This window comes from Aplidium turbinatum, chromosome 1 (genome assembly GCF_918807975.1).
Source record: "Aplidium turbinatum chromosome 1, kaAplTurb1.1, whole genome shotgun sequence".
NCBI lineage: Eukaryota > Metazoa > Chordata > Ascidiacea > Aplousobranchia > Polyclinidae > Aplidium > Aplidium turbinatum.
This window is the reverse complement of record NC_137472.1, coordinates 877550-904909: the sequence shown is the minus strand read 5'-3', so window position 1 is coordinate 904909 and position 27360 is coordinate 877550. Positions and strand designations below refer to the sequence as shown.

Here is a 27360-nt window from a genome sequence, read left to right as displayed (position 1 = left end):
TTGCAAATTACATTACACAGGTCTGAAAACTTCAAAAACTTTTAGCAAACCTGATAAAATGTTCTGATTTGACATTTTCCAGGAAGTGGTTTCACCACATCTGACAATGCTTTCCATACATTTAATTCTTGGTCCCACTACACACTGCTGTAACATATTTGAGTAGGCTGCATTTGATTTTTGACCGCAGTTTTGCTTGATTGTTTTTTCTTTTTCTTTGCCCAACTTTTCTAACAGAACAGTGCCTTCAACACTCTTGTAAGATGTCCAAAAAACAACGTTTGTATTTATACCGATCTGGCAGTACCTAAAGGCTAAGAACCATTAAACTACATGTTAATTGTTTGTATTTTTACACGACGATTAGCTTTCTTGCCTTGGCGTTCCCTTAAATATAAATCTACAATCACCGGTGAAAGCCTAGATATGACAAAAATAAAACTTTTTTGGGGGGTTTCTGATTTTATTTATCAGTTCACATAGTGTTTCCCTCTGTTGATATATGAAAACCTCTTACCGCTGTGGCCACTTACATCTGCATGACCAGAAATGGTAACTCTGCTGGGCCTTTAAATGAAGAAGAAATTTCCTGTCCAGATCAAGTGCTTCGCGCCGATAATGAGCTGGATGCTATCAGCTGCTTGTTTATACTGTATCAACTTATGAAATTGATACAGTTTAGTATACATGTTCGATTTAGATAAAATAAAAGATTTAATTTGTTTAACTTGAATGTTTGTTTTCTACCAGTGAATGAATGCAGTCCTGTAAATCCGTGCCAGAATGGTGGAACGTGTCTTAACCGGATTAAAGGCCATGACTGTTCGTGTCCGGAAGGATACAGAGGACCTAACTGCGCAATTGGTCAGTACTGCCAGGCTTAGTTTGGGCTTTATTTACATAATGGTGAAAAAGCAAACAAATCAGAAACATATTAATTATTATCATTATTGAAAATTGAATGAAGCTGTTCACCAGTAGAACACCTCATATTATCTTATTATCATTATTATTGTTATAATTTATTTTATTTCACTTCAATGCGAAGTTAGTGATTTTTACTTAAAACAAACACAGCACTTAAAGTAATTTGTTAGTGCTGATGTGTTACCAATATCCGATATTGAATTATTATCTAACATTTGTTTTTAATCATTAGTACTCATTGTTATTATTTAGTGTCCGAGTGCGAAATTCCTGGTCCCCCACGATTTGGTTCCGTTTTTCCGCAAACTTTTAAGATCCGCTTTAATCGAAGGGCAGTCTACACATGTAACCCAGGATATCATTTCGAAGTTGGAGTTACTGAAATTCGTGTTCTTTGCAAATCTGATGAAACCTGGGAAAGGAGTCAACCACACTGTAAAAGTAAATTTTTCAAAATTTAATAAAGTTACTGCATATTTATTAACTAAGCTTACAACAAAGCATTAAGTTCTTTGTTTATCTACAACTGAAGATTAAATTGCCCCGACGATAATAATCTCTCTTGGTTCATCTTATACAATCCAACGATTGTTTCCTCACAGTGTTTCTATTGTTGTTTGTAATTGCTTTTAACCGTTTTCATCCCTTAACCATTGTTTTCTGTAACAATCGAATCGATTAGGAATCCAATGTCGAGTGCCGAGTTCTCGAAATGTAGTCGCATCAACATCTCGATCGATGCTGGAATCGGGAGAAGAGTTCACCTACCTTTGTGCTCCAGGATACACGATGGTGGATCTTCCTTCAGGGATGTTGACAGTGACTTGCAACAATGATGGTTCATTGTCTGCATCTCCTCCTTCATGTCGTAGCCGTAAGTGCTCATCTGCTTTTCGAGTTATTTCATTGTGATTAACGCTAGAACGGCCAGATTTGTGATTAGCCCTCAAGGCTTTCTTTTACTATATAATATTTTCTTAGTGATATTGTAAACACCGTGTAAGTAAAACATTTTCTTCTTCTTTCAATCTATTTAATTCGTAATGAGGATAAACGTTAACGTTTAGATGGGAACATTTGCGGAGGAAGTGGTACTCTTTGTCATTTTCCATTCAAGTACGCTGGCAGAACTTACCATGCATGTACAAATGCTAACTATAACCAGTACTGGTGTTCTTACAAGGAAACGTATTCCAGAGGAGCATGGGGCATTTGCCAAGCTTGCCCTGGTAAGTGACTTGTTGGATAAAGCAAACCAAACATTCACAGCAATGATTATGATTTTATTACATAAGATAAAAAAATATACAGCACAAGCTGTGCAGACAATGAAACAGCAATATGAAGTAGTAACAGATCAGTTGTTACTGCGTACAGTGAAACAGAACACCGAGCATTTCAATGACCGTTTTCCTCTAGTGACGCCTGGTGTCGCAAATAATTTACTGGGAAAGATGCATTTGATTTTTATGACAATTCAGAACGCTCATCGCTCATTTATATTACAAAACACTTTGGTCCAACTTACTTCAAGTATAGTTATTGCTATGTGAAACCTTGCTATGTGAAACCTCTTTCCATCATCATGAGATGCTGGAAAAACATGCAACAACAATACATCGGTAATAGTTGAAAAGATATTTGGTACTATAACGTTAATTTAATTCTACAAAAGGAACATTATTACTTTAATTCAATCTGAAAAAAGTAACTACAGGGTTACAAATTGCCACCATCATCGAAACCTGTTTCTTCCTGCTAAGTAAAATTCTAGTCTTTGAGTTTTCAGCCAAATTCTCACGGCTGTCTTCAATCCTTCATCAATTTATAAGTTAGCTTTCATCATGAAACTCTCCTAAACAGTCACTTCATCTCATCCAGTTCTTTACCAGATCCGGTACGGATTTGACCAGATTTCTACCAGATCTAAACCAGACAAAGTGGCTGTGTTGGCTGCTTGATTTGAAGGAACAGGTGAAGATGTGGTGCCAAGTTTTTAAGTAGGTGCGATACTTCATAATCTCCCTTTCTATATCTGGGATAATCATAAAGTCATCGGGCGTTGCGGGTAGTTGTCACCAGTTTACATTTTATTATCTCATGCACGATTGTATAAACTATTCAATGGAAATGTCTCAAATTTGAGGCAATTTTGTCAAGAGTGACTTTGATATCAAATCAAACTGCGTCTTCAACTGACTGTTTCTTGGTAAGAGAACTCCACAAAAACCTTATTAACAATCTGTTAGGCTCTTTACGAATACAATATCTTTAAACGGTGGCACAAATTTGTAAATGCTCTTTCTATATTAGGCCTGCACAACATAAAGGCAAGTGGCAAAACTTTTTAATAAAGGCCGTAAGGTGATTCCTCAATATTTTAATAAACTTCTGTGTTTGACGCTTGTGTAAAAGCAATGTTTTGTATAATAATTTAATTTCAAATAAGTGCGGACTTGCTTGTACACTGCTCATTCTTAATTTTCATTTTGATTGTTTATCTTTGTTAACGAGGAAAAACGCTTTGCCGCCAATAAGTTATAAAAACTATCTTGCGCTTACGTCTTGGGACGGCGGTTTTATTTTTATCAACTGCATCTTTCTATTTGAGAGTCACATTAGCATACGGCTCTTAAAAATATTTTCCTGTTTGGCTTTGTTACTCTTTGAGAGCTGTACTGACGTAAACCCTGTCACCGAGATTGACAGAGTGAAGTTGTTGAAGTGTTCTGTTGTCTGTGAGCTATTCCATCCGCTAGTTGTCGCTGAATGGAAAGCAGTTTTTGAGATGCTTTGCTCAAGCGCACACCCCGAAAACCGAACCGGCGCTGCTTGATCTTCCAGTTACTTTGAGAACAATTTTTCCTCAACAATATGAGAAAGAAGTGAAAACTTTTTTGTGTCAGGTTGGGACGGATTTCATTTTGTTTTAAGGATTTTACTCCAATCGTTTACTGTGCTTCTAAAAATATGCCTTGTGTTGCATGAAAATGTTGCTTTGATTGTGGAACCTCAAGCTCTCTAGCTGTAATTCTATCTATCATCTTATTCTGACACAAAGCGATAAATCAGAAGTAAATAAATGAGCTAGGACTGTTACAAACTATCAAGCAAAGCGCAAATTCAGTTTTGTTGGGTTCCAGTTAATCTGAACCGAAATAGCAACACAACATCTCAAATCTCGTCTTCATGATCGCAGCGTTGCAATGTAAGAATGTTCAACAATGTTTGATGAATTAATTATATTTGCGTTTTTATAATTCATTATTATTCATAATTTAAGATGCATAATATTGACAAGCTTCAGTTGGTAAAAACGCAAATTTACCAACTGAAGCTTGTCAATATTATGCCTCTTTAAAGCTTTGGCATTGAGACGTTTACAGAAAAAATCTCGTAAAACAAGCATAATAGTATGGCAACACTGTGATGAAGTATTATTGCATTGTTAGTCTCCATGGCAACACTATGATGATGTTCGCCCTTCGTTTCCGAATATGGCCAATGAGACTGAGATCAAGTTTTTTTTTTTGTTTTAGTGTTGGCTTTGGCCAGTGTAGGCTACATGAATGCGGAGATGGCTGATGAGGCCTATCTGTGCGGTGAAGCTTCTACTGCAGGAAGGATGGTTGGTTGGGGCCAGGGTTGTTTGAGGCTCGGGCCTTACGATGCTCTTGTTTTTTGACAGCAGATAGCGTACGGTGTTTCTCAGCTGATTCTGCGCCTTTATAAATAAGACTGTGCCATGTTGGTCGTTCTGCGGCTAAGTTCTCCTACGAATCCACGTCGATGGCGAATTGTTTCACGGAAGCTTTTCAAAGTGTCAAAAACACTGTGGAGTGTGATACAATATTATTGCAATGTTAGTCACCATGGCAACACTATAATATATTGTTTAATAGATTCTTGGTTTCCATGGCAACATTGGAGCGCGTGCAGTGTTTCTTGTGGAATTGGAAATCAACGAAGAAGAAGACAATGCGGAAGGGGAGGTGCAGGATCTCCCTATTGTCCGGGAATAGAAGAAGATGTAATGGAATGTGTTCTAGGAGAATGCGTTGTTGGAGAAGTCGACCGTAGCAGAGAATCAAGTAAGAAATTTTACACAATAAATATCAAAGAAATAAACATAACAGATGTAAAACAGTCTACAGTAATCCAAAACCACTGCCGGTCTTCGAAAAGCATAGCAATCCATGTCTGTGTAAGAAATCAAGCCAAACTCCCCCTCCCTCAAACAGTATGTAAAAGTCATTCGCTAAGTATTGTTAATAAACTCTATGCAGCAGAAACGTTTTGAGTGAAATATGTGAATTGTTTTCAGATTATACAGCGAAGATTATGTTCTAAATAGTTCCATGAAATCTTTCGCAATGAATTTTATGCAGTTTTGGATCTGTTAGAAGTTGTTGTTTTAAATGGTTTTCACAGTAGATTTCTTTGGCTAATTAATTGTTGTGTTTTACCTTGCTTAATGCTTTTCCAAATACTGAAGAAGCTGTCTTTACGGTAGCGAAAGCTTTATCAATTAGTTTTAGAAGTTTCATAACTTATCTGATTTATTTACTTATAACATTTCAACTGTATCTTATTTTTTGTGAGCTTTTTTTCGTAGATTTCTTTAATTTGTTTGTAGACGACTGGCAAAAGTGTTGGAAATTCTTCACATTAATTAAGATAATGAAACTCATTTCTCAACGATTTAGATGTTAGTTAAAACGTTTTAATGTAAGTACGCCATTTTGTAGACATTAAGCATTCATATCATCATTAAGAGCCGAATAAGCCAAACTTGTTGACCTGCGGCTTGTATGAGAATCACATCTGCCGGCTGATATAACTCGTAGTGCTGCCCTACAAACTGATGCAAAATTTGTTGCAATGAAATTATTCTGTCACACTTATTGCGGCCATTTTGTCTCATCAGCCGGAAACTTGGGAAATTGGGGCAGATGGGGAAGTTGTTCAGCAACCTGCGGAAATGGTCGGCAAACCAGGAGTAGATCTTGCGGAGCGCCAGAAAGTTCTTGTAATGACGAAACAATGCAAACACGATCGTGTAGAAATGACGTCGAGTGCGATCAAGAACAAATAGGTTTAAATCTTTCATATTAGAAACATATTTTACGCTGACTGATAAATGGAATCGTTGGCAAGGTTTTAGGACTTATGCTTTCAAGAAAGATGGATGACAGTAGTTGTCAAACCATCTGGAAACACATTTGTAGAAACCTTGTCCTGCTGTGTATGAGAGGTTTCTTTGAATAATTCGTGTCTTAATAGCTAACACACAGAGGAATTAAGCTCTAGAGTGAAATAGAGCAATCAATAAAAAACAAGCTATTTGAAGTATTCAAAAAGCTTACAAAACATTCTGATAAATTCTGGATAAAACTAATTTACCTGTGAAGCCCTAAAATAACCTCATTGCAGTGCATTCTATTGTTTCGTTCATATTAAATCATATGTACCTGTTAAGCAATTTAGTTTTACATCACAGTTTATATTTCATAGGATACGTTGTTTTAATGTTTATCTTTCATTTATGATTTCACTGTTTATTTTACGTTTAAAGCTTTGTGTGGTTTTATATAAGAAGCACTTTAACTGGAAAACGCAAAGTTCGTTGGTGCTTCTCGACTATTTGCATTTTTTCTCATTCTGTATTCCACTTACAATACTGAAATGCGAATAAATTATCTCTCCTATTTAAGATTTAACATTTTTTGTTACTTTAGAAATCAGTCGCAACATTTATACGTTTGTCCAAACTCCAGCGAATTATGATGACGCAAAAGCATATTGCCAGTTGTTGGGAGGGAACCTCGCTGTTATCAAGGCGTTCGAATCGTCACTCTCCGTAGCTAACTGCGAACATGATTAAAGATAGAGAAAAAGCAGAGTTTTTAAGGGGTATTGGCCGTCTGAACGAAAGGCAGTCGTCTGAGTCTGCGAGCTCATCTATCGAATAGAAGACATTCGGTGGTGAAGAGAGGCCCCGGTCGCAAGTTTCTAAAAAGTACCATTAAGAAATCCTCTTTGAGCAACAAAGGAAAAAGGCAAATAATCGCTAAATTAATTCATCGGTTGCCACTGGCTGACTTGGCGCAGAGGGTTAGGAAGTGATCTGAAGATCTTGAAGGAATGGGCCATGGTTAAGATGAAGAAAAAAATCCCCACGGCGAGAAAGAAGGCTGAATGGAAAACTTCATTGAATGCCAGTCTTTGCCTCCACACGCTTTTCGACGTCGTTGACGACAAATTGCTGTACTCATTCGAAGTTAATTTCGTTATCGACCAACGTGGAGCACGCATTGGTTTCATTAGAAACGTCGATTGGGAGGCGCATAATCTGAAAAGAAGAGGGATGAGCGGAAGGAGCAACTGCTTTCGAGAGAAAACGAGTGAAAGAACGCGAAGATTGTACTCACGAGTTCAGTTCAGTTCAGTTGTTCAATTCAGTTGGTTTTTATTTCTGACCATCATATTAAAAAAACAATACACGTCAACATAGCAAAGGTCGAGAAAAAGGTAGAAGCGACAAAACTCTCGGATGCTGCTGCTGTCGGATGCTGAGCTGATGCTCGACTTAGATAATCAAAACGACTCGGATGACTTCAATACAGAAGAAACTCCCAGAAGGCGCTTCCCTTTTAGAGTGCTCGATCGTCAGAGAAGAACTCGAAGAAGAGCAGGAGCGATGTACTTTTGATCTTCGTACAGTTGCGCGTGAGGTGGAAAGGTATGGAATTCCAAGTCGAGCAGCAGCTGCCCTCGCAACCACAACATTACTGGACACAAAAGATGATTTCAATCTGACGATGATAGTCGACAAAAACAAGCTCGTTCGTGCACGAAAACGGCTCCATTTAGAGACGAGTCACTTTGCTTCCAGTTCGCTCGACACAATAGTTGAAAGCCTTTACTTTGACTACAGAAAGGATAAAACTTTTAAATTGAATGGCATAACTAGCTATCGTGGAAAATAAATCGAAGCCCACTAGGCAACGAGATGCTGAAATACCCAGGATCTGAATATATCGACCACATTTCCATTTAAGGGTGTTCAACTGGGAAGACCATTACCAAAACGATGTTGGCTGCTCTTGAAGTCAAGGGACTAACGTGAAAGGCATTCGGGTCGTTAGATGCGACGGAACTGCCCTCAATGCAGGTATGCACACATGAGTCATCACCACCATTGAGCAACATATTGGAAGTACGGTGCAATGATCGATTTGCCAGTTTCGCCTCAATGAACTCCTGCTTCGGCATATCTTCGGCCAGCTGGAAGGGAAATCATCAGGACCGCAAACGTTCGAAGGATTTATCGACCTTGTTGTCGTTAATGATAAGTGCAAAATGGGAGAATTTGCAGTCGTCGAGTTCGAGAAGATAAAATCCAATCTGACAGAAGTCGATGAGGTGATGGGAATTAGTGGTGATCAAAAGTATCTGCTCGATGTGTTGGTCATCTAGGGAAGTCTGCCTCCAGAAAGCATTTGATTCTGTGATCCAGGAAAACAGGGTCTTGCACGATGGCTTAATCTCGCTTCAAGGATATGCCGACTTTATATCTCGGAGCCAGAACCAACAGAGGCGCTGATAGAAATGACGACGTACATCGTTAAAGTTTACGCTCCCATCTGGTTTACTACCAAGCAAAAACAAGAAGGTCACTTTGCTGCTCGGTCCTTCTTTCGGTTGGTTAAGCTGACTCGCTATCTGACAGGCCAATTAAAAAAGTCGTCGACAGTGGCCTACAGTCAAACGCCTTCGCTGCGCATTCGGAGAATGTAGTGTTGGCCCTTCTGCATGGCGATTCGAAACCAATGCGTAGCCTAAATCGTATCCAGAAAGCAAGGAACGAGTACACGGGTGGGATACGTCGCTACGAAATTCCTAAACTAAACTTTGAGTACACAGATTTGACAACAAACTCGTTGCTCCGGTAGAACGAGCGGAAACTCGCTGAGCCACTAATTCTACACGATTTCAGCATGGAACAGCTCACAGAGCTTTTCGTCGAGACCGATGCTCCTACATCGATTGACAGTTTTCCGTCCGGCACACAAGCAGTTGAGCGCGAAATCAAACTCGTCACCGAAGTAAGCGATGAAGCCATTGGCCATGACAACAGACATGAACTTGCTGACCCGAAATGCTGCTCGCTCACATCGTTCACGTTTTGAGTCAGAAAAAGATTACGTTCTGTGATTGTTTTCGTCGTTTTGCGTATTTTCTATTTTTTAATTGTTATTTTTTTATTTATTTTTTTTAAATGTTTTTTTTTACTTTTTTGGGGTAATATTGACTTTTTTGTGCGGCGTTTTCCCGCGCCCCGATCTAAAAATGTTTACAGATTATTTTTTTGTGACCTAAGCCTCCTATCTGAGCCAGGTTGCTAAGTGATTTGACAAAAAAAGTGCATTGACGGCCCCCCCTAATGCACAGGCAACCGCCTGCTTGCTGAATTTTACAGAGTAAATCCTTATCATTTGGTCATAGACATCTACTTCCACTGTTATTATATTATCTTATTGTGTCTGATTTCTCCTTTGGATTTTTGTTGGTAGGCACCTGGATATCTCGATGTAGACTGCTCAAAACTGCTACGTTTTTTTTCTTCTTTGCATTGGTAAAAACGAATATAATTGCTGGTTGTCCGTCATACCTAAAAACGTCGGTTTAGTGCATTTCTTTTTCTTTTTGCACTCTTCTGGCAGTTTTCTCCTGTTTATGGTCAACACTTCTTCCTTACAAGTCGCAATGTAAGATCAAGGAGGTGAAAAAATTATCGCTTGTGATTTTGTAACCCGGCTGGAAAACCGTAGTCATTAGTTTCAATTCAACAGCACTTTTGGGACCCTGGTATCATCTTTTCCAAAGCAAGGAATATCGTTGAATAAATATTTCGTTTCAACATCAACTGCCAGCCAAATTTTATATTAAACTTATCTAGTTTATTGGCCATATATTGTATGAAAATGCAGCGTGCCTTGCATGGAAATAATCATAATCGTGTTTTTATTTGCGCCCATTGCGATAACATACAGTACACTGCGATCACAGACGCGATAGAACAGACGACAGGAAGCAGCGAAGTGACATATACAAGTGACATTTGAGTCAGCTGCTCCCTTATTTTGGCTTGCCATTAAGTATCTTGCCGAGACACAGCCGCGTGCTCTGGTGTGGTGGCGAACCCACGTCCTTTCAAACGTCGCGCAGACGTTCTCACCACTCGGCTACGCAGCCGACAACATCCACTGTAATGTTCCATTGTGAAACGAATGCTTTTCGGCAGTTAGAAATAAAATTATTTCAAAATTGTGAAGCGAGTACAAACTTGTCATGTACGGGATTTCTTCGTATTTCCATGTCTAGATCGAAATTTAGGAATTTCATGATTTCTAAAAACCTGTCTGTTCGCATGGTTCGAGGAAATATTGAACATTAGGGTGGCTCGTTTTTGAACTTTTTTTTTAAATTCTCTCGGGGTAGTGGGAAAATGGTGCCAATGAGTGAGAAAACGCTCATGACAAAATTTGAGATTCTTAAAAAATTGTCTTCAGCCTCCTCATGGGGCCCAAAAATCGAAAAATGGGGTCAAAAACGCATTTTTTTTCAAAAATATTTTTAGTTTGAGTAGATACAATATTGTTTAGATATATCTAATTAGCTTAAGAAAAAAAATTGGATTCATTTGAACTATTCCTTCAGCTTCCTCACAGCTTCTGAAAATTTTCATTTTGCTGAAAATTTTGCATATTTGTTTGTGGTTGCATAACTACAATTTTCGTCAGTGACGTTAATTAAAATAAAAGACGTCACTTTTTCCTATCAAATTAACCCAATTTCAGTAAAAAATAACGCAACAGCTCAGGGCAGGTCTATAAAGAAAAATACAATGACGTTTTATAGCTGGCAAAATGTCTAACGCAATTATGTATCATGTAACCACCCACAAAAATGCGAAATTTTCAGCAAAATGGAAATTTTCAGAAGCTGTGAGGAAGCTGAAGGAATAGTTCAAATGAATCCAATTTTTTTTCTTAGGCTAATTAGATATATCTAAACAATATTGTATCTACCCAAACTAAAAATATTTTTGAAAAAAAATGCGTTGTTGACCCCATTTTTCGATTTTTGGGCCCCATGAGGAGGCTGAAGACAATTTTTTACGAATCTCAAATTTTGTCATAAGCGTTTTCTCACTCATTGGCAAATCCCCACTACCCCGAGAGAATTTAAAAAAAAAAGTTCAAAAACGAGCCACCCTATTGAACATCCCCATGATGTCGCCAATAAACTCTTCACTGGGAAGTTGCGACGCCCTATCACGTCACGAGCAACCACCAAGCCAATGAATTTTTCTAGTTCATGCAAAGTTGCATTCCTTGCCTGATCTCCTATTATCATTCGCCCTTCTTCAACCGGTTTATTTTCTTATGTTTCTCAACATTGGTTCATCAAATATTATTCGAAATGATGAAACTCTTCTACCAAAAACTACACGACTCGTTGAATAAGACTTTGGTTCAGATCGAAATCGAAGAATATTATGAGATTGTAAGCGGCCTTGAGTAGTGAGTGATGCAGCAATCTTTTGCCATCTTGATCTATTTCTTCCTTCAACCAGGCCTGTTCCTGCTTCTGCAAAATAATATGCAGCTTGGCCAGGTGGATCAGACTCGTCTTCGATCGAATCTGACGATTCAGACACTCCATCCTGCTGAACACTGGTTATTGCAGCATTTACCGTTGCGTCGATATCAATGCAGAACCATCGTCATCAAAGTAGTTTGAAGGAAAATTTTACAACAATCCTCATGCCTGCTTGAGTGAAAATCTCTGGTTGGATGTTTTGCTATAATTTTTTTTTTCACAAAAGAATATCAAAGAAAATGAGCCACCCTATTGCACTGTTTACGGCAATAACTCCGAAGAAAATTCAACACAGCACTAAAAGCAGCATGTCACAATCAATATGAGTAGAGCAAATGGTAATCTACTTTCCATGCCCTTGGATTGGTATGCTATTTTAATTTTGTAGGTCTTACTTGCTGCTGTAATATGGTCGCTTTTTGTCCAAAAGTAACATTTTTCAAGAATTGCGTCACCGCCACGCTGATTCAATTTAACTCTTCTTCTTCTCTCGTGTTGTCGCTATATATCAGGAAATCGTCGGTTAGCTACTGTCTGGTATCATCTTTCATGGAGAGTAGACTTTCCATACCATGAGGTGGTCTCTATAGCGGGCAATCCTTAATTATGTGAACTGCCGTCAGGTAGGACTCTCTGCCAAGCCCCAACGCAACATGTCTGCACCTTAACGTCCAACATCAGTGAGCAAACAGTTACGCTTTGATGAGGCAAGTCTAGACAGGCCATGACACAACTGGTTTTCAGACGAAACTCCGAATAGGCTACTGGACGAAGACCTCTATGACGTAACATTCTCTCATAAAAAAAATATTCATTGCGTTTACAAAAATTGTGGCTGGACAAATGATTTAGTGTTGTTAACAGAGGATAGAAATTGCAACTTTGAAGACGCGCGAAGCCAATTCTGCACATACACTCTTGTTGGGCAAGGATGGAGGAGAAAGTTTTCAAGGAATGTTGCAAAAGGATCCAGAGGTGTCCGCATTTAGTATTAAAAATTATACTGTCATAAAATAAATTATGAAACTTTACATTGTACGTAGGCCGCACACAAACCTCCTTCCTCCCACAGCGGTAAATGATTCTCTGTAATGTGCATTAATTTGTGAAAGAAAGGAAATGTTTCGAAACAGCTGTTGCTTCGTCTTTTGGTATCATTGAAAATAATTGCTTAAAACTTAGGAACAAATCTTTGCTTGGGAGTTCTAAGTGTTTATAAACTTAGAATTATAAAACTTGATCGATATTGATCGAACAGTTTTAAAACAAAAGCCACTATCATGTCGTTGATCGACAGGATATATTCTGGAAGCTCGTTTCACATCAGAGCAACTGAATAGAAGGACAACTATTTCATCACAAAGCATATCGAGCGGAGAGCGATTGTGTTTGTCTTTCTATTACCGGCTTCGATCGCTCGGGAGCGGCGTGAATTTCTTAGTGCAACTATCTCGGACTGGAGAATCAAAGTGACGTCATATATTTAGACAAAGATTTTCAACCAAAATGCAGGGTTTTAGACCCGTATTGAAAAAAACAATTAGAATACTTTTTGTTTTAACTACACGAAGGTGGAAATTATGAGAGATAGTTTTCGTTTTTGTGATGTGTGGTTTCATTATTTTATTTAAACTCCATTCAAACATATTTTATAAAATAACTTGTGTTCTTCTGGTTACAATAGGCTACTAGGTTACCTCATGGTGTTGAGGAAGATACCTAGCTTTTATTACCAACGTTTCGTCAGTCAGCACTACTGACTTCATCAAGGGGACTAAAATAGATCCTGATCAGCAGCAAATGGCACAACACAGAAACATACTGACGAAAGGTCGAAACTTCTTCTTCTATCGAGTCTTCTAAAGTTTGTTGATACACCACAGATTGACACATTCTTCCGCAACGGAGTTGTACACTGACAGGTCCCACCTACTGCACCGGGTGGCAAGCCGAGGGCAAACAAGAAGGTGGTCCACTGTTTGGGGCTCGGTGCCACAGATACATACAACAGGGCCCGTGTCATAGCCCCACTCCACCATTGCAGACTTAGTACGTCCAACACCGGTTCGGAGTCGATTTAATGTTTTCCACTTTGCCCAAGGAGCGTTTGCTCCTGGGGGGAGGGACTCTGATGGTGGGATCTTCATTTCAGTGTATGATGGGTCAGCGGATACCCCTTCAGCGTTGAGAGATATTATGGTCAACGCCGGCTTTGATAAAAGCCCATCGTTGTGACGTTGGCCTCTCTTCTTGCATCTAAGGGTCTTCATATCAATAGATAGTATAATCTCTCTTTAGAAGTTTTAGTAGAATTCGCAGCTACTACTGTGTAGTGTGCTGACAGGGATCGCGACGTGAACGCTTCTACTATGATCCCCAACTGGTCGAAACTGAAAGCTGGGTATCATTCTTAACAACAGGTGGTAGCTTAGTATAGTCATTTTATAATCAATGCCTGCTGAGCAGTCTCTTTCTGTATCAAACATATTTATTGTATTGAATTGTAATGTATTTTGAAACTATTGCAGCAGAAGCATCTGGAGTGCAAACACCGATGATCAACGAAATGTATGGTTGAGCACAGATGTATTGCTCCCCCAAAGTGGAGGAGACTTCAAAATCGAGTTCACAGCGATAAGGAACAATCGTCCACCAACAGAAATTGATGTCGATGACATCAAAGTTTCAACAAATGATGATTGCTGTGAGTATTGACTTAAAAGATTAACTAAGGAAAGAAAAAATGGCCTAATGACAAATTCGTGCCTTGTGCTTCATTTTCTTTTCTCTATTCATTAATTTGCACAACTTTTTAAAACATCAAACTTTATATTGGTAGGAAAATTTAAGTTTTCCTAGTTATTAAATGTCACAATTAATGCTGTTTTATTCTACCTTTCAATCATCCGCGAAACAACCATCTACTCCTAGGAATGAAACATTTCAGTTTTTAATTAATTTAATTTATATTCTAAAATTTAAAACGGTTTTCTTCTGTCTACAGTTAATAATGTTTTTTTTAGCATTTTCTTTTAAAATTCAAAGAAAATTTGTAAAGAAGTATAATTTTCACAGAGTGTGGAGCTACATGAGTTGAGAGTTAGAGTTTTTTAGGCTCAAACTTATAATTTTACCAGTTTGAGTTTTTTGTGAATCTTTCTCTTGCGTCATGGCCAACGCAACAAAGGGTTGCAAGTACCCTCTCTCTTCTTATTACTATTAAAAATGTTGATAGTTACTAAAGGCCAAAAATCTTTTGACCGAAAGCTTTATGTACTCAACAATTAGATATTTTAACATTAAAACTACTACCAAGGTGTCCTATAGGATACCGGTGGTTGTTGTTTTTTTGTAATTCTTTCAAAGTTAATACTTACTCTTTATTACTTCATGACTTTTCCTAACCCTTTATTTGAGGTAATTCAACAATTTTTTTTTAAATTTTATCATCAAACATTGTAATAAACTTCTTTTATTATTTGTTTATTAAGGTGTTTGGGCCACGTATCGATATTTTCACCAAATTGTCCTGCTGGACACAAATTGTTTCAGCTGCCTGAATTAAAATTATTGCAAAATTGTGGCCTATGACTTAGCTAAGAATTATTGCAAAGTGTAAGATTCTCATAAAAAGTTTCACAGCTCGATTTTGTTTCGATGATGTTTTGATCAAACTATGAATCAAGTCTCCAGATAATTTTTGAATTTTTTAAGAACTGGTTTTAGTAATTTGATGATGGCCAAAATTAAAAATAGCTACTCAAGTTAGTGAAATAGATTTAAAAGCAGTTGGCTATTTTGTGTCTGATACCAACTGCACTTTAGGGTGCGGCTGGTGCCCCCATATCAATATTTTTCTGATTACTTTTTTTTGAAGGTGAGGTTCCACTCAACTAACAAAAATATGAAGTTTCAGCCAAAATGGTTAATGTTTAGGACCACCTCATCCCAATTAAAATTGGAGCTGATGTACAATCTTTCGCCTTGCTCAAAGTTGCCCATACGTTATATACTGGAATCGACTATTTGAAGAAGAAAAAACAGGGTGAAATCTTCGCAATTGCGACAATTCGTCCATGCGTATCAATGTCTGGTAAAAAAAATGTTGAGATAGATTTGACCAATTTCAATCGTGTTTAGGCGAATAATAGAATCTAATCTTAGCTTCATATAGCTTGCTGGAGCTGTTACCACGGATAGTAATTTCACCCTATTTTCATTCTTCGTCAAGTAGTCGATTCCAGTGTATTACGTAATGAGCAAAGCAGAGGATTGCTCATCAGCTCCCAAGAATTTGTCTTATCAATCGCTCAAAAAAGACCAGGTTCTAAATTAGTCCTGCTTATGCAGTCTTCATAGTCTCATGCAGCCCAGTCAGAGCTCATTTAGGCCTAGTTGTTTTTATTTTAATGACTATTTTAGTTTAATGCCTGCTTGGACATTTGCAGAATTAGTTTAGCACTTGCAACTGACCTCATGTCACGTTTCAAAGATCCGAGGTATTTTATTTTCAATACTGTCCCGTCAGAAGATGATGTTAATATTAAGAGAAGCAAGCTGCCGACGAGAAAAGAAGTTCTTCTCGCATTTATTTGTAGGAAAGAAAGCCTGTGGGTAACTGACAAAACTAAAAAATGCTTATTCAAAGCTGCAACTCGTACAGTTGTAGAAGAAATCGTCCCCATATACAATCGTGCAAGAATACCGATAATAGCCAATAATAAAATGGCACAGTGTATAGTGAAACTGTATGAGGATATGCAAAGTTTGTTAAAAATACCAGTAAAAAGACGCGATTCAGGAAAACCTAAAGAAAGGATTGACAATTACAAAGAATCATTGGAAAAAACGATGCCATTCTGGCCCAAAAATGCTCTGGAATCACTCCGAAATGATGAGGACAGACAATTTCTGTTATCAATGCAGACAGACAGATTGGCAGTCATGGCTGGTGTTGACAAAAATCTTACCAAAATGGAGAAAAATGCAGCAGAAAGACGCAATGCGGCACAAAAACGAGTGAACATTGAAGCAGCCAGGAGTAGGCTGGAAAAAGATACAAGTTTACAACAAGAACATTTTAATGAACCTAGTGAAGAGGAAGAATTTTCACCTGGGCCTTCACAAAGAAAACATCGTCGTTTGAAGAAAACAGGTTAGTAAGTTTAATGAATATGCTCATTAGGGTGGGTCGATTTCTCCATTTATCATATAAATTTGAACATAGGTGCCACTTTACCTTCTAAACATTTCCTCAAAGTTTAAAATCGTTTTGTGCACAGCAACCCATTACCCCAACGACCCTCTGTTTTTATAACAGGGTTGCCAGATTGGGCGAAAAGTTGCGGTAATTTTTGTCATTTTATCTCATTTTTTGCCCAATCCGGCAATTCTGCGCAGTGAGCGAACTTCTAATAGTTGTGCGGTTTAACACGCCACACAAAAACTTTGTGAAACTGACTCTTTATCTTATTAATCCGATAATGATCCGAGTTTCAAGGAGAGTTCCTCAACAAGTAGTGCCTACAATACCATCCCAATCCCTTGTGTTGCAAGGGAAGCAGATCGAAAGATGGTTTTTGACGAAACAGTTGCTGCTATTGCCACTGCTACTTTGCAGGGTGTGGTAGGAAAAGACTTCTCCACATATATCATTATTGACCCACGGAAAGTGAGACATAGCCGAGTCAAGAGGCGTACTGGATTGAAACCAACCCAACATGTCGTCAATAATTTTATATCGCTCAATTTCGATGGGAGAAAGGATGAATAATATGTCTTTGATGACTACCACCACAGGAGAAAAATAAAAGAATACCATTACGTTTTACTGACACAACCTGGTGACATCTACATCTCTTATGTCACAACACCAAGTAGTCGTTCAGTTGACATTTTAAAATGTATGATCGACGAGAATATGAACATGGATGGAATTCTAATAACAGGTTGTGACGGGACAGCAGTGAACAGTGAACACTGGAAATAGTAATGGAGTAATCGCTAGAATAGAAGATCATATCCGTTATAACGTTCAGTGGAATATATGTTGGCTTATGCTGCCCATCAATGAGTTACCATTGCAAAATCTATTTGGAAAGACATCTGGTCCAGAAACATTCATTGGTGAAATTGGCGATATTCTGTGGTCAACCAATATAGCCTTGGAGATCGCATTGTTTGATAAAATCGAGAGTCCCCATTTGCCAAAATTGGACAATTCAAAGATCTAAGCACAGACCAGATGTACCGTTTGGAAATCTGCCATGCAATCAGTTCTGGGGAATGCTCTGAAACACTCTTACACAGAGATCCTGGGAAATATAATCATTCACAGGAGCAAATCGAATATGCCGCTATTATGTTAGTCAAACCCATCCATTAGAGATTAGACTCTGTAAAGACATTGACACGATTCATTACAACTGTATATGGGCCTGTATGGATTGCACTAAGATGGCCACAGATATCAGCGATGCTCCAGCAGTACTTTTCCTAATGATACAACTCAGTCGTCGACTAGAGCCAGTAGAAGTGCAATTTGTCATCGACAAATCGATCAAGCAAAATTGTTATGCAGCTCACCCCGAAAACTTGCTATATGCCATGTTTCATGACAATAAACCTGCCATTCGTGAAGTAGCTGTTAGGCGAATTCTGAAAGTACGAAAGCTTTCATCTACAATAATATGAAGATTCCATCGCCCTGCTGATCAACTCAATCTTAATGCAATGGATTATATTGATGTGAACGATTGGACAGAGATTGACGTTACTGAACCACCATTATTATCATCTAAGTCTAAGGACTAAGAGTGAGGATGAACTTTGGGATGCAATAAAGTCAGTCCCAACCCACAGACTCAAGCCGTTGAAAGAATGATTCGTGTAGTCGCTGAGGTCAGCTTCAAAACTCTCGGAAAGGAGAAAAGGAACTCTATGATTTATTCTATCTTAGATGCAAGGAAGCAGCGGCCTATATTTGAATCAAAGAAAGACTGTGTTGTTTATTTTAACATTCAGGTCAGGCCCGGATTTGGGGGGCAGAGGGTGCAGGTGCCCCGGGCCCCCCTCTTGACTTTTGAAGGGCCTCCCGACGTGGAAAAATGTGATTTTGTGTTATTATTATTTTTTTCTTTCTACCTTTGAAGTCTCTGCAAAATGCTGTGCAGTGCTGGATTAATGCTACTGTAGACGTAGAGGTGGCTTTACGCGCCGAAGGCGCGAAAACATGTTTTGTGCGGGGCCCCCTGATCTAAAAATGCCCCGGGCCCCTCATTAGCTAAATCCGGCCCTGATCTAGGTGTGGTTTTAACTCATTACATTTCAATTGTGTTTCGCTTTCACTGCAGCCTACCTATTGAATATAATTTACCGTGAAGTAGAAATTGTATTTTTCCATATCACCTGGGGTAAGTGGTTAGGAGCACACCATCACATTGAAATTTTAACACTTTATTTAGTATGGCAAGCCTCGCCTAAATACCGATTTATGCGACAATCCGACAATTTTATGTGAAAATCGACCCACCCTAATGCTCATATAGGCTACTGCTGTAAATAGAAAATGAATGTAATTTAGCAATATGCCTAAATCATATTATATGAGATGTAATTTTTGTAAAAATTCACACTGTGTTCCAGGTGAATGGCTTTTTATTCCTCATGATGTGCTGAAATGTCGAAAGTTAGTTTCTTCTGCAGTAAGGAATGAACTTGCCCCTGCAAAACTATCGTCAGTTGTGAAATCACTTATTAGTGGCTGCGACGGAGATGTTACCAAATTTAATCTTGATGCAACGCAATCATACAGGTGAAATTACTATAACTTGTACTATTGCATTCTGTATAGTAGACAACTAAGAAGGCAATATAGTTTAGAATATCCTGAATTATCATCAGTATGACCACATTAACTTATTTTGTTTCTGTAGATATCGTGTTGAATGCATTGATAGCATAGTTGAGAACATAAAAAAATCATGGGTTCCTCCAACCACAGGAAACTTACATTGGGATGGAAAGCTAATGACTTCTTTGGTATCCAAATATGATATTGATGATAGACTTCCAGTTCTAGTGTCTGGTAAGCAGCTTGTGCATTTAGTTTTTCCTGTGATGAAGGCTATCTGTAACACCTGTATTACTATTCATATCCCTGATTCATATATGTGTCGTTTTCTTCCAGGACAAGGTGGCGTAAAACTGCTGCGTGTTCCCAGTTTGCCGAGGCAAACTACTGACCGAGCTGGGAAGTTGATTGCTGATGCAACATGTAGTCTACTGGACCAATTGAAATGCACAGATTGTATTAAGTGCATGGTTTTCGACACAACTTCTGCAAATACTGGGCATTTAACAGCTGGCTGCATTTCCATTCAAGAAAAGCTTAATCAGCAACTTCTTTGGTGTGCATGTCGTCATCACATTGGGGAAGTTGTATTAAGCCACATATGGACTGATTTAAAAATTGAAGTATCAAAGAGTCCTGCAATTTCGGTATTCGCTAGATTTAGAGAAAACTTTTGATCATTAACAGCCGGTGACTCAACTAACTTTAATTATGCTCCACGAGACGAACGATCTCCTCACATCATTCGATTTTGTAACAAGATACTTCAAAGCAAATCTCCACTAAGAGGTGATTACAAAGAAGTATTAGAACTAGTGCTTTTGTATCTAGATGGTGGAAATACACAGTTCACCATCCAAAGTCCTGGTGCCCTCCATAAGGCACGTTGGATGTGTAAACATTTATATTGTTTAAAAATAATCATTTTAGAGGAGAAAATTATCACGGAATTGCGGAAAGGAGCAGTATTTGCAAGTCGTCAAGTTGAAAAGATCCATCGGTTTATGGAGTTCGTTATTTTTACTTACTTGCCATGGTGGTATGCTGCTCAGTTCTCTGAAGATGCCCCACCCAATGACTTGACACTGTGGAATGCATGTAACCAACATTCTGATCAAGATGTATCCAAGTCTGCAATTTGTTCTTTATCAAATCACACCTGGTATTTTACTGAGGAACTGGTAGGGCTTTCTCTGTTCAGCAACCAAGTGCACAATGACGAAAAGAAGAAAATAGTGGACAAATTAAACACTTTTGAAAAAGTAACTGTTTTTTCAAACCGACATGGAACTGGATTTGGGAAGCCAATTTTGCCTATTGTCACAGAAAGTTCCACTCTTGTCTCATTTGTTGGCAGTTCAACCTGGCAATTTTTCAACTTGCTGAATATTCCAACTGATTTTTTCACTTTTCCTGTAGAGCAATGGGATGATATTCCATCGTACTCAGCAGGAAAGGAAATCATTAAAAACATCCGTGTTGTTAATGATAGTGCAGAAAGAGGGGTAAAATTGGCCTCAGACTTCCTGTCTACCGCACAAATTGAAAAACGGTATCAAAATGTGCTGCAAGTGGTGGAGAACGATCGAAACGATGCACCAAATTTGCGACGCCATAACAAGCCCTCAAAGTCTTGGTTTTTAACGTTGTGATTATTGTGATTCAAAAAAGTGACTTTATTTGTTGTTTGAAACATGCAAGTACATCGTTTTCGTTGGAATGGCTTTCGTGATATTTTCGACGAGGGGAAGGAGGTCCTAAACGTTACCCGAATTACTTGAAACTTCATATTTATGCTTTTTAATCATAACCTCACCCATAGTAAAAAGTAATCTTGGTTTTATCAAGTTTTTATAATTTGAGGGGCACCAGCCGCACCCTACTGCACTTGTATTGAGCAGTTAGTTGAAGAATACAGCAGTTTCAGTCGATTGTCTTGTCAGGGATTTGTGCTTTTTCATTCAGAAAATTGTCATGTCGTTCAAATGAAACGTGTAAAGTAAGTGTAGCTAGATACAGTAGAATTGCGAGTCAAATTTAAGACTTTGAAAAACAAAAGTCAATAAAAGTATAAAAGCTATAGTGCTGTATAAAAGATCAACTGCATGTGGTGTATTATTATTTCTTCGTATTTATTGCATGGTAACATTTCATTTTTCTGTAAAAATAATATAATTACTCTATTTGTAAAGTTTTTTTGCTTACAAAAATAGGAAGACAAAAACTTATTTTTCAGTTGATTTATTGCGTGGTCAACTGGTCATGTGCAAGAGATTATTCAGATTATTCAAAAAGAGATTATTCACTGATCTATTGTAATATTGAAAAAAGTATATTTTACCGTGGCAATTATGCGGTCAGACTGAAGCTGTGGTTACTTTAAAGTTACTTTAAGCTTAGAAAGTTACTTTAACTTGACTGAACTGTGTCACCATCACGCTCTTAGGAATGACACATCCATGTGAAATTAACGCCATGAACAGCTTTATAGTGATATGATTTTGTGAAGTGAAACAATTCCAATATGCATTTTATTGCAAATTATATTACACAGGTCTGAAAACTTCAAAAACTTTTAGCAAACCTGATAAAATTTTCTGATTTGACATTTTCCAGGAAGTGGTTTCATCACATCTGACAATGCTTTCCATACATTTAATTCTTGGTCCCACTACACACTACTGTAACATATTTGAGTAGGCTGCATTTGATTATTTACCGCAGTTTTGCGTAATTGTTTTTTTTTTCTTCCCCAACTTTTCTAAAACAACAATGCCTTCAATACTCTAGTAAGCCGTCCAAAAATCAACGTTTGTATTTTTACCGATCTGGCAGTATCTAAAGGCTAAGAATCACTAAACTACATGTTAATTGTTTGTATTTTTTTACACGACGATTAGCTTTCTTGCCTTCGCGTTCGCTTAAATCTAAATCTACAATCACCGGCGAAAGCCTTAATACGACAAAAATAAATTTGTTACTTTGGGTTTCTGATTTTATATATCAGTTCACATAGTGCGTTCTTTCTGTTGATATATGAAAACCTTTTTCCGCTGTGGCCACTTACATCTGCATGACCAATAATGGTCAGTTGGTCACTCTGCTGGGCGTTCGAGAGAAGAAGAAATTTCCTGTCCAGATCAAGTAGCCTACTTCGCGCCGATAATGAGCTGGATGCTATCAACTGCTTGTTTACATTGTATCAACTTATGAAATTGATACAGTTCAGTATACATGTTCGATTTAGATAAAATAAAAGATTTTATTTTTTTAACTTGAATGTTTGTTTTTTACCAGTGAATGAATGCAGTCCTGTAAATCCGTGCCAGAATGGTGGAACTTGTCTTAACCGGATAAAAGGATATGGCTGTTGGTGTCCAGAAGGATACAGAGGTCCTAATTGCGCAATTGGTCAGTACTGCCAGGCTTAGTTTGGGCTTTATTTACACAAATGTAAAAAAGCAAACAAATGAGAATCATGTTAATTATTATCATTATTATTGTTATTATTTAATTTATTTCACTTCAATTCAAAGTTGGTGATTTTTACGTAAACAAACACAGCACTTAAAGTAATTTGTTAGTGCTGATGTGTTACCAATATCCCATATTGAATTATTATCTAACATTTGTTTTTAATCATTAGTACTCATTATTATTATTTAGTGTCCGAGTGCGAAATTCCTGGTCCCTCACGATTTGGTTCCGTTTTTCCGCAAACTTTTAAGATCCACTTTAATCGAAGGGCAGTCTACACATGTAACCCAGGATACCATTTCGAAGTTGGAGTTACAGAAATTCGTGTTCTTTGCAAATCTGATGAAACCTGGGAAAGGAGTCAACCACAGTGTAGAAGTAAATTCTTCAAAATTTAATAAAGTTATCGCATATTTATGAACGACGTTTACAACAAACCATTAAGTTTATTGCCAATATCTACAACTGAAGATTAACACTAGAAGCATTTTAGACCGGTTTGAGTTTTGGCGCTTCACATTTTTGGCGTTCTTGCGATTTGCTTGGTCATACTCCTTGTTTTTTCCTAACGTTTGATAAAGTTTTAGTAGCTGTAATAATTTTTCACTAGAACTTTCGCAAACAGAACATCTCACAAATCTACCTATAAACCCTGACCGGTCAAAAATGACCGGTGCGTGATAAGAAGATTTCTAATCTTTCAAGAGTTGGATAGAAGTGTGAGAAAATTTCTGTTTGTTTACTAACAAAGCATTTACGAAACAATGAAGTGACAATTGACCTGATTTGCAAATGATTTATGAGAATTACGAGCCATTTTTCTAACTCTAAACCAGTGATTCTCAACGTGCTCCAGGTGGACCACCGCCAGTGGTCCACCTGGAATTTCTGTTCATCCACAGAGAATTCTATAAATCCTTGATAAAGCGTTCTTCAAAATTGTATCATTTACTGCAGTAAATTATGTAAGGACCGCATACAGGTGTAAGAAAATTGTGTAGCATGTATGATTGTAAGTTATGTCAGCGTGACGTAATATAATGTAAGACGTAATAATCATCTTTACTTCGTGATTTTTGATCGATTTTTCTGGAAGTGCTAGATAAGCATGGGCTCAGCAGTTTTTGAACTTATTTTGTTAGTTGACGAGTAAGCTATTGAACTGTTTAAGGCATAAGTGAAGTGCTGGCAGGCCTAATCAAAAAATCATATGTTGCTGTAATTGCTGCGGTGTTGTCGGTGCACGAAGATTGCGCTTCTTCATTGTACAAAGTTTCTTTAGGGAGAGTAGAGCTATTCGCTGCTTCACTGAACGTTAATTAAATTATTTTATAAATGTCACATGTTATATTTTTTCATACGTTAAATTAAGTACCCTACTGTATTCTGCAGTGCTTTCAAACTAACAAAATGTTACAAGCTCCTGTTGCTAAGAAGGCAAGACTGAAACATTACCATTCTATCGAAGCAATATGTGCATGACGTTTTGTTAAAAAAAAATTTGAAATTAAAATTATGTGTATTCAAGTAGTTAAGGTTGAGCGTGCAAATTTTTGCTTAATTAGTTAATTACGTATTGGACAAGATTGAATACGCCCTTAAGTATTCTGACCTATTTGCAATACAGTTTCGACTAGTGGCGTTCATGAGGCCTCAACATAGGAAAGTGGTTCATTGGATATTTTTTAAATATGGTCCATGGGCCAAAAAAGGTTGAGAATCACTGCTCTAAACGATACTTAGATGTCTTACTGATGGCTTGACCGAAAATGAGCTGGATTTTGTTTTTTGTCTCACACGGTAGCTGATAGTTGATAGTTCAAATGTTAGCAATTCATCAGAGTATGAAAGGTGTCATGCTTACTAAAAACCTATTTAGTTGTAGCAAGTAGCAAGTTGTAGCAAATACTACTGTACAAACGCAACAAGACCTGGCTCGCAACTAGCCTTTCAACTGATAGTTCTAAAGCCTGACATTTAGGCCTGGTTGTTGCATAAATGAAGCTGGAATATGTAGTTTATTGCAGAATAGGCCTATTCAGTGGCGTACGCAGGATTTTCTCAAGGGGGGGGGGGCATTAAGAGTAGCGTAGCTTGGAATTTTGAAAGGGTTTTTTTTGACGACTGGCGGGCGAAGCCCGTCAGCGCTTTCTCTTAAGAGGACACCCAGCGGCGGGGGGTCTGGGGGGCCTCCCCCTGAAAATTTTGAAAAATTACTTTGAATTTGGTGCATTCTGAGAGCATTTTCAACAAAAATGTGGGTATGAATATTCCTAAAAAATGGTGCTGTCAGGTGGCATAGCAAAAGGATAAGATCCTGCTTTCTTCGGCATTTTTCGGAAATAAAGCTAAGTCTCAATGTTTTCTTGTTGTTAATTCCTGGCTGAGATGTTTGAATGTTTGGTATTGGCAAAACTCGCTCTTTTAATGCAGTTTTGTTTAAAATTAGGCAAGTTTTTTTAGACTGAAAGCATCATTCCCAAGCATAAAGAGACTGGAAGCATCATTCTCAATATCGTGACGTCACACGCGTGCCAAAGTGGGGTTGTAACCCCCCCCCCCCCCCTTGGCTACGCCACTGGCCATTGATATCCCAGACGTCTTCATGATATCCCAGTATGATTTTAGTTTAGACTTTATCCATTTCTCTCTCACTAATCACTATAATAGGCTTACAGAACACTATGCTACATTGGCATACCTAGGGTGGGGTAGGTGGATTGGGCCATGTATTTCGCATTGGCTTAGTCTATAAAACAACATTGTTGCAGTGATTGCTTTGACAAAGCAATGCAAAACATATTAAATGCCTTAATCTACGTCGTTAACTACTAAACCATTTTTAAGGGGGGGGGGGGCATGGCCCAATGCCCCCCCCCTGCGTACGCCAGTGGGCCTATTGATATGCCTTCAAAATCTCTTAGGTTTTTTTACAGACTTGAAGTCTACGTTTTGTATGAATAAATCTCTTTGGCATATTTGTTAGCATTTTTTCGTCGATTGTGAGAAGCTGTCTTCTGTCATGGCTCGTAGCAACATTTATAGTGTTGAATTGAACATTGAACAAGTACTTCAGCGGTTGCAAACCGATCATCTCGACGACTCTTGTGATGAGGATGAAGAAACTGAACTGCAAGACGAGGATTATAATCCTAGTCTCAATGCTGAATAAGAAAGTTCTGACAGTGATATTGACAGTGATGAAGGTGTGCAAAGCTCTTCTACTAATTTTGCAGATATTCCTTCTGGAAGTGATAGTGTAGCATCTCAAAATACTTCCAGGCAGTTGAAAGCACGAAACGGAACTGTTTGGGAGAACATAACGGGTGCTCCACATGTTGGAAGAGCTTCTGCAGCTAATCTATTTTCAGCTCGTACAGTTCCTGCACTCAATACATTTCTTTCCAATAACTTGCATTGCAGCAACGGGGAATTGAAAAAAATGTCGATATACACCTCACACTTCAAATCTTTAATATTTTCAGTCAATTCAAGAACCACGCCTTCTCCAAGTCCATATTCAATTTGACCACTTTTCTTCCCAGTGTACAAATTGTAGTCAAACAAATAGCCAGTTTTAGAACAGCATCTACACCACATTTTGAAACCCCATGCAATTGGCTTGCCTTTACATACTGCCGAAGTATGTTATGACCTTTGAATTTGATCATGTGTTCATCAATAGACTGACATTTTGTTGGACCCACTGCCGCAATAAAGGCAAGTTTAAAATGGTCTAAAACAGGTCGAACTTTGAAAGCTCTATCATGAGATGAATCAGATAGTTGTCTCATTAGCTCATTGTCATTGAAATGCAGAAAAGCACGAATTTCTTCGAACCGTCGCAAAGTCATCACGTTTGAAACATATGGAACTCCGAGATCACTTTCGGTTGACAAGGAATATTATGCAAATAGAATAGAATATTATGCAAATAGAATATTATGCACACAATATTAGCTTATCATGAAAAAAAAAAATAACATGCAATTAACAAAATATGCCATATGGTAACTAATTTGTACTGGCTGGATAAATTATTTTACATAAACAGTACAGTTGTATTTACTGAACATATTATAAATGAGCCATACGTTTACTTTACATAAACTTAAGTTTTTTAAAGCTATATGACAATTTAATCCATCGTACAATAGGCCTAGTTGTATAAACTAGTAGAAAACAACAAAAAATATTATCAAAACAAGCAACATTGCAGTTAAAAGTCTAAGCAAACATTAAAAATCAAGAAAAAAAAATCTAAATTGATTTGTGAAGCTAGTTACAGCAACCGTTCAAGATTGCTGATTAGTTACCATTAAAGCACAATGTAACACATATGTTACATCATGTAGAATCTCATTATTTTGCATCTTCATCTTATTTGATCAAAACAAAAACTTGTGATAAGTAATTTTAAAGATGTTTTCATACAA

The 27360-nt window shown here is 37.8% G+C and overlaps 2 protein-coding genes and 1 long non-coding RNA gene across 3 annotated transcripts in view; all 3 read left to right on the top strand.

The window, feature by feature from the left end:
- LOC145779150 (complement receptor type 2-like) overlaps window positions 1-27360 on the top strand; it is a 399260-nt gene that overhangs the window by 121288 nt on the left and 250612 nt on the right. The window lies entirely within an intron of this gene.
- On the top strand, window positions 540-13068 carry LOC145774537 (uncharacterized). The gene is made up of 9 exons (XM_082585803.1): window positions 540-552; window positions 751-864; window positions 1180-1368; window positions 1610-1801; window positions 1995-2156; window positions 4830-5018; window positions 5855-6022; window positions 12460-12570; window positions 12893-13068. Exons 1-9 carry the CDS (start codon window positions 540-542, stop codon window positions 13066-13068), a joined length of 1314 nt encoding a protein of 437 aa, XP_082441929.1.
- Window positions 14147-23260, top strand: LOC145769226 (uncharacterized). The gene is made up of 3 exons (XR_014288994.1): window positions 14147-14299; window positions 22745-22858; window positions 23114-23260. It is a non-coding gene; the product is annotated as an uncharacterized LOC145769226 (long non-coding RNA).